Consider the following 13,946-nt stretch of genomic DNA (forward strand, 5'->3'; position numbering starts at 1 on the left):
GACTCTTCAGTTTTTGGTAGCCCAAAATAAATATAAGTAGCCCGAATAAAAAAGAGAGCAATTTTTTGATTGATGTTTTGTTTCCTGTTTTGTTTCCTTTACAATATTATACATTAAAGTATAATATTGTAAAGGAAACAAAACATTAATCAAAAAATTGTTGAAAAACAAATTACAACATTGTATAAAAATTACAATCATCAACTCAAATACTTGGTTCTAATTGAACAGAAATTTCTATGAACTTGTAAGAACTGTGTAGGACATGAATCCGTCTGTGTCAGATCCTGAATCTGAAATTTCCACTGAAGTCACGGGTAAGAGACAAGTGGAACCAAGATCGAGGCCATTTGCTTTTTGAAGTTTGCAAAGACTGCTACATTGTGCCATGGTAGTTCACTCTTTGCAACATAGTAGCTGTTCTAAACAGATTTTTTCAGGTTTATTTTTAGTATGTTATTTGCAATTGGTGTTTGTTCTGGGAAAGATATTGCAGACTGAGCAATGATGCATTTCTTGCATTTCTCATGGGTTCTATTGGGGGCCTTTCTTAAAATGACTGGTCCCAGTAACAAAGGCGCTTGTCGACTCAGAAATCGAGAGAAAACCAACAACACACCCGGCAGAACATTATGTTATTTACACGGGTGCACATAAGTGGTCCGCATGTGCGCATTCGCTGTCAAAATAAAAGACGCGCACCAGATAAGAAGTTGCAGCGTGCGTTTGCGTCCATATAAAAAGCAGTTTTTGTCCTAGAGTGGGATTTTCACGGCACATTCTGCACCACATCTCTGTGCGTTCATCATTTGTTTGAAGCCAGCTCACCTCCTGCAACCACTTTTCCGAGAATACATGCTTCTTTTGTGGTTCGGACTCCTGACATTTCTTTGGAGGTGGAGGAAAACCAAAGTAATTGCTTAAAGGAACTTCTTCGACATCTTTAAGAGTTTTAAACAAATGTCTGTCCTCCTCCTGAAAATCTTATGTACGCAAACACGCGTTGCAACTTCTTATATTGTTTTTTATTTTGACAGCGAATGCGCACCTGCGGACCACTTATGTGCAGCCCTGGTTATTTAGCTCGTCATATTGCAGCCACAGAAATTATTTTGTCCATGAAACCATAAAGCTGCACTTTCTTTTTGCCTTATAGTCTGATTTGTCATAACTTCTCCGTTTTGTGGTAAGCTTTTCTTTGGCTGTCACTTCTTCACCCTGACCTGTCTTATTTGGCTCAGCAGAACTAAAATATAAATCCTGCTGCTTTTACACACGGACTCACATAAGCTCAGCGATTCTCTGCGCGATCAACCTCTCACATGTTTAAGCTGCGGGAGATTTCACTTGTCATGTTTGCATAGTAAGCTAACGATTAATAAGATGATGTCAGAGGAATTGGTGCACAAATTATCATCACTCACAGATCAGTGCTGTCGCTCTCTATACACAGTTCGCACGATTGCAAAGTGAAAGCAAAAAAACAAGCGCAAATTCAAACGCGATTTCAATATGTCACATATTGACAGTGGCTCACCGATGCCAATGACATAATTACCCAGCTACATTTCTGAAAGAATGCAAAAGCATTGACATATATTTTTCCTACAATAGCCCGACGGGCAGGGAAGAGATAGATTTTGGTAGCCCGACTGAAAAAATCACTAGCCCCGGGACCTCGGGCTAGCGATTTTGCGAGCCCTGAGTTGGATTGTATCACAAGTAAGATATGACCTTTGACCCTTCAGGTCAGAAGAGGCTGACTGACTGTAACTCCAGCCCGTCAGCCAAGAAACAGAAACGGAACCAGAAACGACCACAAACGCCTGGGAGGGTGGAGAAGAACGGAGCAGGTCAGTGGCAGCTTGTACTGTAAATATCAGATGAAGACTTGTTCTGCAGGTTGAACCAGATGACGTTTGGGTCCAATCTTGCTGTTATTCTGAACTCTTCAAGTTGCATTATGATCGTTTCATCCTCTGCTTAATTTGTAAGTTTGCTCACTTCCAAAGAAGTGAACAGTGTGTTTTATTTCAATGCAGAGAGAGAATAGAAAACATGTCACATAATTTATAACCTGAGTAGCATGTCGTTGAGTGAAATAAGTATTTGAATCCACTACAACCTAGTCAAATTGCAGAACATGGGCACACAGATCACAATCAGTCAATTTGATACTGAGCTAGTAATATGTATAAGACTGTCCACAGAATCCACTTCTTCACTGGGCAAACTGGGCATGGACGTGTGCTTTGGCTAAGGGAACAGGACAACTGTGGATCGTATACAAGAACCTCTTTCCCTCAGCCACAGCACTGAAGATGGGTCATGGATGGTTTCAGTTCCAGCATCAGTATCCCAATACAACTAAAGAAGCACATTAAGGTCATGGAGTACCACAGGCAGTCTGCAGACATGTTTTTGTTGGTAATCAAATACTTATTTCACTCACTTGCATGCTGATCAATTTATAACTTTAATGAGCTTTTCTGGACTTTTGGTTGATAATCAGTCTGTCAATGAAGTGAAGCTTGGAGACTATAAGAAAGGCTGATGGGGCACAGTGGACACCCACGCTGCCTCTGTGAACGCAAGAACTTCAGAAAAATGTCACCTTCAAAATGATACATCAGTGCATCTACCAACAGTCTCAGACAAGTTCAGATCTGTGACTGAACTGAAATCAAATCGAACTGATGTTCATATTAAGGTCAGAGGTCAGATTTTGTGAACAAGTATGTAACACTAATCATTTACAGGTCATGAAGTTAAAATAGACATTAAACTAATGAAGGGCATAACAAATGACGTAACAAATAGCATAAATGAAATATTACAGAGGAGGAACATTGTGAAAAGGTAGAAATGAATTTTGGCTCATTTTAGGCTCCAGCTGTGCTTCACACTCGGTGTGAAACTGCTAATTTCCAGTTTTATTTTTCTTAAATTGACTTGAGCTGGACACAAAAATGTAAGATGCACATATTTATTATTGTAAAAGTTGATCTGCAGTGAGCCTGTTGGCCGTTGTAGTGTTGGTGCTACCCGTGCTGCAGGAACACCTCAGCAGTGCCATCAGCTGACTAAAACCACAGAACGTTTCCACGTCATATTTATGTGGTCCTTCATTAGTAAGCTCCAACCAAGTACTACGTACGGTTAATCCTTTTTGATTAACCAAAGAAATGTTTTAATACTTTGTGATTTCTGATTTTCATGAGCTTCTAAATCATCATGAAAATAAAAAAGATTTTACTTGCTGTATATTTAATATAGTGTATGAAATTTGATCTTTTACCTTAAGTTACAAAAAACAGACTTTCTCTTCCACTAGTCTAATTTTCGGAGCTCCATACATAATCAATCAGATCCACGGTGAACCACTCAAACGTGGGCCTCGATCCATGAGTGCCCGCTCAGATCGACTGGTTTTCCATTACAATTTAGTACCTCCTGATGTGCGTGGTCGCTGTCATAGCAACATGTCCGAGTGCGACGTAATTACATGCAACACGAACGCTGCAATAAAGGTGAGTCGGCGGTATACCTGCCCTCTGAGCACGCCGTTGTTTTGGAGCCATTTCATTGCTGAGTTAATGTGACCCAGCCGATTAACAGAGCACTGTGGATGCAGAGACGACTCCTATGAGAAGATGCACAGCAGATTATTAGAACCACTGCATTACAAAGTGTTGTAAACTGTTTCCAGGTCACAGTAGTGACAGCGAGGACCAGTCTCGGCTCTCGTCTCTGTCAAAGTCTCAGAAGTCTCGTCCCAGCTTTTCATCTCCATCTTCTCACAAACAAGACAAACAGAGCTTCTCCACCCCTCAACGCACCTACAAGTGGACCTTCCAACTTGGTACGAACACACACAGTGTTTGACACTGAACTGACAATTCAAACATGTCAAATGACACAGCTATAGGCCACTGTGGGCAAACTTGTGTTTCACGGCACAACATAAACACAACAAAGTGCTTCCACCTGAACTTTAACCTCATGTTGATGCTGAAGGATGCTCTGAGAGATTTTAAACAATTGTAAATTGTTGGACCTCTTTTTCTTTTTAAAATTGAGATTTGATCTGATCTGTGTCCACTTTCACTTTTCCTCAGATGAGCTGGACAGCATGTCAAGCACAGAAAGGATCTCGTTCCTCCAGGAAAAGCTGCAAGAGATCAGAAAGTACTACATGACCCTGAAGTCTGAGGTTGCGTCTATTGACAGACGCAGGAAAAGACTAAAAAAGAAGGAAAGAGAAGGTAGGAGGGCCTGCAGGCAAACGCTGACATCATCTGCTTGCTTTCTTCGTAGAGCTCTTTTACACCAGTACCGACTTTGCTTGACTTGGTCTCAGTGTTGCTTCTTATCTGTAGCCATTTCTCTCATTGCCAGATCTTTAAAAATGGCAGTTTTGGTTTTTGTGAAGGAGATACTCTCGTGACTTATCGAGTGATGCCACCGACTAGCCAATCGGTGGCATGACATCATTTTTGAATCACCTCAGATCACTTGGAATCCCAGCTGAGTAGGTCCAGAAAGAGAACCTGGTACCAGGTACTTCCACCAAATAGAGCCGACCCAAGTGGAAAAGGTCTGTTAGACCAGTCCAGGAGAACCATTCCATTTCCAGTGACTCCTTTACGGAAGTCAGAAATTCAGTGGTGGGCACAGCAGGGTGCGCTTGATAGAGTCATCACTGAATGTGACTCAGTGGAGCGATATGGCTAATGTAATCTTGTTTTCCTCCCCGTGCTTGCGACAGACTGGCAACCTGGATGTACCCTGCCTCCCGCCCTATGCTAGCTGGGATGGGCTCCAGCGACCCTGAAACGGATAAGTGGAAGAGATTGGATAGATTTTTACTCCGTGTTCATGGGGTATTGTCATCCCACTGGAGGCCAGACACACATGTTTGTGAAGTAGATATCTTGAGAACCAAGCGATGTAGTAGTTTGAAATTGAAACCGTAGGTTCAGCTGCTGAAAATGGTGGATGGTTCGAGTCTGAGTTTGACCTCAGCCACGTGTTGTACAGATCTTGTAAATGCTGTAACTCAAAAACAAAGTCACCTTTGTCACATTTATACTAAACGTGCATCTACTAAAGATCTCGGATGAGTTCGTATCCCTGTGGTGAAGCTTTTCAATTGAGTTAAAGTCAAGTTTTCAGAAACTCTGGTGAATGCAATAAACTTGAGAACAAGGCGACATCGTATTTTGAAATCAGTAACGTGTTGGATTTACTAGGAGGCTGAGGGTTAGTGTTGGACACTCCAGTATTTTCCCGTACAGCTGTTCAAAGATGAACTTTGTTTTTAGCCCAAATCTGTTGTTTCTTAGAAAAGCATTTCAGTTTCCATCCTTGAATAATTTTGCTTCTCATCGATGAATCCATTTGCTGTGATGTGCTTATCAGGGTTATATTACTAAAAGGTGTCTTTCTGTCCGTCTCTGTCCTTCTGTCTCAGTGTCCAACACAATGGCATCCACCTCATCAGGTTCCTCAGACACTGGTATGAGTCCGTCATCGGCCTCGCCCACTCAGAACACTGTGGTTGTGGAGTGCAGGTGATGACACGCCCACCCAGGCCTACTCATCCAGCTTGTTCCCTCTCACCACAGATTCCACCCAGTGTCTGCTCTGAGGGCACGATAAGACAAAAACTTTACAAAACTCCATCCACTTTGTTCCTGTGAGTGTCGACTCGTACTGTTGGAATCTCATCGCTCCATCAGTTATGGCCCACGGGCGCCATCCCCACACCTACGGACTCGATTCCCGTCTAAGGAAACATGAGGAACTTTCTGTTAGCCACCACAGAGCTCCTTCTTTGGTTTGTTTTTATTTTATTTCCCTCCCTCCACTTTGCTCTTGTGCTTTTCCCCCCCTCCCCTGTTTGGTCTGGTTGCAGGGGTCAGAGGTCACGGGCTTGTAGGAATTATTTAAGGTGGAACAGATTCGTGAAGCTGTTGATGCACACATCTCTACTGCATATGTTCTCTAGAAAACAAACTGTCCTCACTTTCTGCCCTGAGTGTTTTTGGTCTCTTTTAAATGGAATTAGAGCTTTTATTTTGGTTAAGCACAGAAAAATGTTTGATTTTTACAGCAGAAGAAAAAAAAGATATTTGTTGAAGAAGCTTTTTTGTGTGTAAAATACTTCAACTCTTCAGCTCCTTCAGTTATTTTTGAGTTTGAAGTTTAGCAGGTCAGTTTGGAATTTGTATGGAAGATCATTACTGCCAAGAAAATAGATGAAGGGAGTCCAAATATTTGCCAGCAGATCTCAAACATTTTCACTAAATATTAAATTTTTGTTTAAACTTGTTCACAGTGAGTGAAAATGCCACTCACAAACATTGTTCAGTTCTTTTTATTTAAAGTGAAATTATGATGTAAAGTTTTGGGTTTGATTTCTCACAGCTGAGATTCTTGTAAGTTATAAATTCCCTTTTATGTTAAAAGACCAGTTTTTTTGTTTTAACATTTGGATCTTTTGTTTTGCTGCCATATTTGTGATTCAGTATTGTAGCTTTGATTTGAATAATAACATTAAATGTGATCCATCTTTAGTCTTTAAAAAAAAAAAGTCTGAAATTCAGCTGAATCGTTTTCCATCAACCAGTAAAAAGTTGGAGTTAATTTCAGTGAACATTTTCTTTCTTTGCGCAGTGAACGTGGGCGTTATGGGTAGTTGTGACGTTGACTTCTGAAATCTGAGCTTCAACCAGCTGATCTCAGAATTCTTTAATAAAATTGTCCAATTTAAACATTCACTCAAGTTACTTAGTCACACGTTTGCACCAAAGGGTGACTCCATCATTCTGCTGGCATCAAGACTTATTGGTCATGTTTTTGCACACAAGTTTAAATGGGATTTAAATGTAAGTACTTACCTTTGAAACTATTGTCACAAAGTTTTCCTACAGACAATTTTATGGATTCAGAATTTTGACTTCAGTTGTCTTAAAATATGTTTATGATCTGATGGTGAAGTATCCGGGCAAATTCTAAACATGATGCTGGTGAACATGATTTTGGTTTTTTGGGGGGGGGGGTTGAGCCCTGATTACTCCTCACTACTTCATTAAATTATTAATTTTAGGTTATAATTTTTGTTCTTCCATGTGTTGGGTCTCTAAGCTCGATGGTGGCATTGTTCTGGAGGGTTCTGTTGCACTTCATCTCTGGTCTCTTCCTTCTCTGAGTTGCTGTCTGCATTCAGCTCAGACAGGCTGATTTCAAGTCCTTGACTCTTTCGTGTGTGTGTGTGTGTGTGTGTGTGCGTGTGTGTGAGCGTGTGCACGTGTACATAAAAAGCTCTGAGTAAAGAAAAATAAAGTCGCACCCTGTATTTCAGAACTACATTTTACATGCCTGTAAAGAATAATTTCTAATATTTTTAAGAGAAGACTGTTTGTACTGTTATATTATGAAGCTTTTTTTTCTTTTGTTTTTTAACTGTTTTCCAGTGGCTTTTAAAGAGAGCAGTGACTGTAAATGATGGGGGGGAGGGGCGAAAACACATTTCCTCCCAAGAACAGAAGCCATGCTGGAACTGTGTGCACAATGAGTGCTCTCTGTTTCTAATAAAGTTTTTAAAGGTTTCTGCTCTGGCCCAGTCATTTCAGTCCCCAACCGAAATTATCTCCATACTAAAATAATCTCTTGAGCAGAAGAAATGGGAGCATAAAAACAAGTTGATTCCAAAATCGCTGTTTAAAACGTGTAACACATGTCTACACTGTGTCCTGTGTGAGGTGGCTGTGAAGAGCGTTCTCGAGGGAACCTGGGAGAAGACTGGACTTCTGCTTGTTTAACACTAAAGGTGAATGTAGCCACTTTATTAATCCTGAAGGAAATTATGGGTTACAGTAGGCAGCATGCTGGTTGGCGCATGCACACTCACAAAGGAACCCTCAAACCAAACATACTTTACACAAACATTGGGGAGACCGGTCAGAGAGGTAGGCTGATATGGAAAATGATGAAAATGCACAACATGAGGTGAGATATACTTGGCCAATAAATGTGATTCTGAATCTGATATCACCCAAAGTATTCAGTCGTCCATGCAAAGCCTTGTAATGATGACATGTAAGATGCTGGGCATGATTTGTTGAACGGTATTTAGCTTTATTTATTTTTTGCCATCAATTTTCATATAATAATAAATTAAAGTAAAAAGTGTTCATCAGGTTAGTTAAACTTATGGTATATTGACCTGGTCAGTTAAGTAGGAGAGGTGTTAATCTGTTTCAGCTGCTTTGGTGTTAAATTAACAACTGTTGCACTAAAGGAGCAACAATGAGACGAGCCCCAAAACAGGAACGGTCCTCCCGTCTCTCCTACCAAACAATCAGAAAACGACCTCATGAGTGTGGCCTGAGGGTCTGACATCCTCCAGTAGGTCCTGTGCTTTTCACAGGTGAAAGAATTCCAGATTAAACTTTTAGGTCAACATACAAGTGAAGACGTTTGACCTTCCATCTGGTTTTATTTAATGCTGTCAGAGAAAATCTCATGTGCTCTTCATGCAGCTGAGTACACTCAGTGTTAAAAGCAGAATCTGTGCAGGTCTGAGATCAGCAGCTTACTGAAACACCAAACTGAGTTAATGTTTCTGCTGACATACAGTGACACAGTTACATGGATGATTAATCCTTTTGACTTTTTGTCTTTAACTTTGTCAATAAAACAGTTCTGCTCTTACATGAACTGTTTAAAAGCCTTATGTATGTATTAGGGCTGCCACGATTAGTCGACTAGTCACGATTACGTCGACTATCAAAATCGTCGACGACTGATTTAATAGTCGACGCGTCGTTTGAAACTTTGTACGATCACAAAAGACGCAGGAAGAAGTAGTAGGATTTAAGAGTGTAATAACGGACTGAAACAGAAGATGGCAGCACTGCATGTACAAGGATGCCAGCTGCCGTTAAACTCCGAAGAAGAAGAAGCAGCTGTGTCCCAGAAATCATAGCGCGGCCCAGCTCAGTTTCCAACAATGGCGGCAGCTAGTTAGTTTTAATATTACTCTTATTATTCTTTCTGGGTCACAAAATAAACGTTTAACGTATTTTCAGGCGAGAATGTAGCTGTGTAAACCTCAAATATCTGCTCAGTTTATCAGGACACCACATATTTTCAAAAGCGCTCCGACGTTTTCGGAGACGTCTGTTACCCACTAGCTCGATAGCGAGCCGGGGGCTAGGTCACTAGCACCGTGAGAACACCGGACTCCCGGCAGATCGTTTTCAAACCCACCGCCGTCTTTTGCTACTCAGGTTAAACTTGATATATAAGTCACTTAGATAACTTAAAATGTTATTGTTTGGCTTTTTTCAGTATTTTATTTGTTCCTGAGTAAATCGGTTTGGCTGAGATTAAAGTTATAGTTTTTACACAGCTGAATAAACATCAAGCAGACAGCTGATCATCAGAAGTGTGAGATGCTCCAGAATTTACTCCGGTGTCCTGTTATATTTTAGATAGCAAGGAGTTTATTAAACTCCACCGAGCTGTCCGATTGGCCTCCCTGCTGCTGCGGAGCCTGGGACGGTCTGCTTGCCTCCACCCCGGGGGGAAGGGTAACATCTCTTGGGTCTGGGTTCTGTTTCCCCCTCTGGGGGCGAGGGTACCTGGACCCGGGGTATAGAGTATGTTTGGGGAGTGTGATTGTGTGTACATGTCCATTTATGTCAATCCTTACGTTGGGTGAGTGCTGAGTGTTTGTATATGTGTGCATGAGGGTGGGCCTCCTCCGGGGTGCGGGGGGCCCTCGGGCCTCCGGCCTCTGGGCCTGCGGCTCGGTTCACTCTGGCACAGCTGCAGCCCCCTCTAGCTTCTGCTCGGTGGCTACTGGGTGACGCCTCGTCTGGGGATCCTCAGCTCTTCCCATGAGGGTGGCACGATGCCCCTCCGGTGCTCCTCTTTGGGCTCTCGCACTCTGAGGCCTATGGATGTCTGGGGCCTGGATCTCCTCCATGCCTGCTTCATGCCCTGGGAGACGGGGCTATGGCTCACTACATCCTCTTGCAGACCATTACATGTGGAAACCATTTGAATACAAGCACACTGATCCACACAGGTGTGCACACGGGTGTTCACTGCTCGTAGACTTAAATTACACCTTTCTTGGCTGCTACTTCAAAGCACATTGTGCGCTGTCTGTCCTGCGTGCTGCACAACAACATTCAATATTTAGTATTTACTGCTGTTTACACTTAGCTAGATTAATGCGATGGTGTTGTGTTTAGTATGTTGCTTTGTTGTTGTTTTTTGCCTGTTTTCTATTCTTCTTCTCTCAACAGGTGATCCAGGAGATTTTTTTTCCTCCCCCCCTTTCTCACCGTCCCTCTCCCCTTCTGTTTTTCTTTTCCTTCCTCTTTCTCTCTCCCTTTCCTATCCCTCACTCATGTCCATCTGAAAATAAAATATAATAAACAATAAAAACAAAGGTCGATCAAATGGACCAATACGGCAATGCCACGATGATCCATTTGGCAAAGTAAATTCATTGGGTATCCTTGTTGGTCTTCAGACAACAATTCTGACGGCTAAAGAACCAAATGGGACAGGCAAAAAAAACAAAAAAAAACTCCACCGAAACAATGTCATTAAATGTCATTAAAATGTAATAAACTATCATCTTGTCTTTATTTTTAGTTAGCACATACCTTACACACTTAAAGCTGTAAGCTAATGATAGTTATATAAGAGCAGATGCTGCTGGTGCAATAAACTGTACGTTGTACATCTAATGGATGCATGATCTGATTAGTTGACTGGAACTGAAGAAGCTTCTCGGATGAGAGGTGAAACGTCTTCAAGTAACTTAAAGAAGTCCAGACGCTTTTCTTTGCAAGCTCCTTTGATTACTAGGGTATATTAGACTTAATAGTTACCAGTGTTGGGAAGGTTACTTTTAAAATGTATTCCATTACAGAATACAGAATACATGCCCCAAAATGTATTCTGTAACGTATTCCATTACATTACTCAATGACAGTAACGTATTCTGAATACTTTGGATTACTTAACATATTATGATTTTTACAACTACATGAATGTACTATTGCTGTGTGATTTATTACTATTACTGAAGGTCCGCGGCTCCGAACCGTAGTAAAGGGACATCTGACTAATACGGCGGGTTCGTGTCAGGCTCGTAGCCGAAAAAAAGCTTTACTTTGTCTGCAAAGTTGACCCACACAACAGAGAGAGGCGTTGAAAGACTGCTCCAACGGAACTTATTGTTTTCGGAGGAAAACAGGAACACGGTGTACAGTCGAGTCTTAATAGCTTACTTACAACTGGGCTCGTCAGGCTCTCTTCTTGGCTGCAGTGGTTATTATTATATTTACATGCTTCCAGCTCCCGTTTTTGCTCGATGACTGCTCGTACCTTTCCACTCGCCTTTTTCTCCCTCCTCGCGCTCACAGACACATAACGTGTATGGCAGTCCATTCTCCCTGCAACACGGACTACACTGCCCATGATGCTACATTCTTTAGAGCTATGCCTGTAGCATTCTGCCTGTTAGCTTAGCACAACAACAACAACAACAGAAAGGCGTTCTCTCACCCAGGAAACACACAGTCACAGAGAGAGAGAGTGTCGCTCTGTAACCATGGCAACCGTAACGCTGCCGCCTGGAACAACAGAACGTAGCTGTCAAACAAAACCCAAACAGTCCTGACCCGCCACAATATGAAACAGGAAAGTACCGCAGTGTAATCCATTTATTTCAACAAAGTAACTGTATTCTGAATACCACCTTTTAAATGGTAACTGTAACGGAATACAGTTACTCATATTTTGTATTTTAAATACGTAACGGTGGTACATGTATTCCGTTACTCCCCAACACTGATAGTTACTATATACAGTAATGGACTTCTATACATTTTACATCAGATTAAAACTTTGGGTGTAAGATTCGGATCATTATTTCTGAAAAGCACTTTAAATGAGAATAAGAAAGAAATTTATGTCTTTGTGCCCCCTTTTCCCTGTTAATGCCCTATTGTACGATGGCCCTGAGAGGAACGGACTGCAACTTCAGAAAACACTTGCAGAAAGAAAAATGCTGCAAAAAGAAAAATGCTGCAAAAAGAAAACTTTCAAAAGTAAGTACTGAATATGATGTCACTTATTTATGTGCGAATGTTTAATAATGAGGAACATTAAAACATTACTGTTGGCCACATTTCGGCAAAGTTATGTGACATTAGTGATGTTTGTACTTTCAGCGTTTACTTGGTTTTAAAGCCTTTAAATATACGCCGTTAGATAGTCGACCTTAATCTTACAGAGATTGTGATGATTTTGTGGATGATTAAAGTCAGTCATATATCCACAAACACAACAAGCTGAAAGTCAGTGATGCTGCTCGGTTTGCAGTCCTGAATATCACGGCACAAGCAGGATTCACTGCACTGTTAATGTTAGCTGTGTTATATTGCTGCCTCTGTTCGGTGGTGTCGAGCCAAACGCACTTTAACGTGTGTTTGAACGAGCTGACGGTTCACTCGTTAAGCTGAAAGAAAGATGCTTTAATCACAGCAGTCACACATGTGTCCACTGCACCATCTGGAACTCTTCTTGTTTACACTCGTAATAACACAAACAATTCAATTCAATTTCAATTCAATTTTATTTATATAGCGCCAAATCACAACAAAAGTCGCCTCAAGGCGCTTCATAGATACAGAGAAAAACCCAACAATCATATGACCCCCTATGAGCAAGCACTTTGGCGACAGTGGGAAGGAAAAACTCCCTTTTAACAGGAAGAAACCTCCGGCAGAACCAGGCTCAGGGAGGGGCGGCCATCTGCTGCGACCGGTTGGGGTGAGAGAAGGAAGACAGGATAAAGACATGCTGTGGAAGAGAGACAGAGGTTAATAACAGATATGATTCAATGCAGAGAGGTCTATTAATACATAGTGAGTGAGAAAGGTGACTGGAAAGGAAAAACTCAATGCATCATGGGAATCCCCCGGCAGCCTACATCTATTGCAGCATAACAAAGGGAGGATTCAGGGTCACCTGGTCCAGCCCTAACTATATGCTTTAGAAAAAAGGAAAGTTTTAAGCCTAATCTTAAAAGTAGAGATAGTGTCTGTCTCCCGAATCCAAACTGGAAGCTGGTTCCACAGAAGAGGGGCCTGAAAACTGAAGGCTCTCCCTCCCATTCTACTTTTAAATACTCTAGGAACAACAAGTAGGCCTGCAGAGCGAGAGCGGAGCGCTCTAATAGGGTGATATGGTACTACAAGGTCATTAAGATAAGATGGGGCCTGATTATTTAAGACCTTGTATGTGAGGAGCAGGATTTTGAATTCAATTCTGGATTTAACAGGAAGCCAATGAAGGGAAGCCAAAACAGGAGAAATATGCTCTCTCTTTCTAGTCCCTGTCAGGACTCTTGCTGCAGCATTTTGGATTAGCTGAAGGCTTTTCAGTGAGTTTTTTGGACATCCTGATAATAATGAATTACAGTAGTCCAGCCTGGAAGTAATAAATGCATGAACTAGTTTTTCAGCGTCACTCTGAGACAGGATATTTCTAATTTTAGAGATGTTGCGCAAATGGAAGAAAGCAGTCTTACATATTTGTTTAATATGTGCGTTGAAGGACATGTCCTGGTCAAAAATGACTCCAAGGTTCCTCACCGCGTTACTGGAGGCCAAGGTAATGCCATCCAGAGTAAGAATCTGATTAGATACCATATTTCTAAGATTTTCAGGGCCGAGTACAATAACCTCAGTTTTATCTGAATTAAGAAGCAGAAAGTTAGCGGCCATCCAGGTCTTTATGTCTTTAAGACATTCCTGCAGTTTAACTAATTGGTGTGTGTTATCTGGCTTCATGGACAGATAGAGCTGGGTGTCATCTGCATAGCAGTGAAAATGTATGCTATGTCTTCTAAT

General features: G+C 41.5%; 1 protein-coding gene across 4 annotated transcripts in view; it reads left to right on the forward strand.

Moving 5' to 3' along the window:
- arid4a (AT-rich interactive domain 4A) overlaps positions 1-7,613 on the forward strand; it is a 37,843-nt gene extending 30,230 nt beyond the window's left edge. For 3 of the 4 annotated variants that reach the window (XM_085256607.1, XM_085256606.1, XM_085256608.1), the window contains exons 22-25: positions 1,749-1,853; positions 3,710-3,862; positions 4,119-4,265; positions 5,474-7,613. In XM_085256607.1, coding sequence (XP_085112733.1) covers positions 1,749-1,853; positions 3,710-3,862; positions 4,119-4,265; positions 5,474-5,577 — 509 coding nt within the window. In that variant the 3' untranslated portion in view covers positions 5,578-7,613. The remainder of the gene's footprint in view (positions 1-1,748; positions 1,854-3,709; positions 3,863-4,118; positions 4,266-5,473) is intronic. The other variant, XM_085256609.1, reaches the window with a different exon arrangement.
- Positions 7,614-13,946: the final 6,333 nt, after the last annotated feature.

The sequence above is a fragment of the Mchenga conophoros genome, linkage group LG19, assembly GCF_057382185.1.
Source record: "Mchenga conophoros isolate Kocher_MC1m ecotype Shallow Benthic linkage group LG19, M_conophoros_male_GT1.1, whole genome shotgun sequence".
In the NCBI taxonomy this organism is placed as follows: domain Eukaryota; kingdom Metazoa; phylum Chordata; class Actinopteri; order Cichliformes; family Cichlidae; genus Mchenga; species Mchenga conophoros.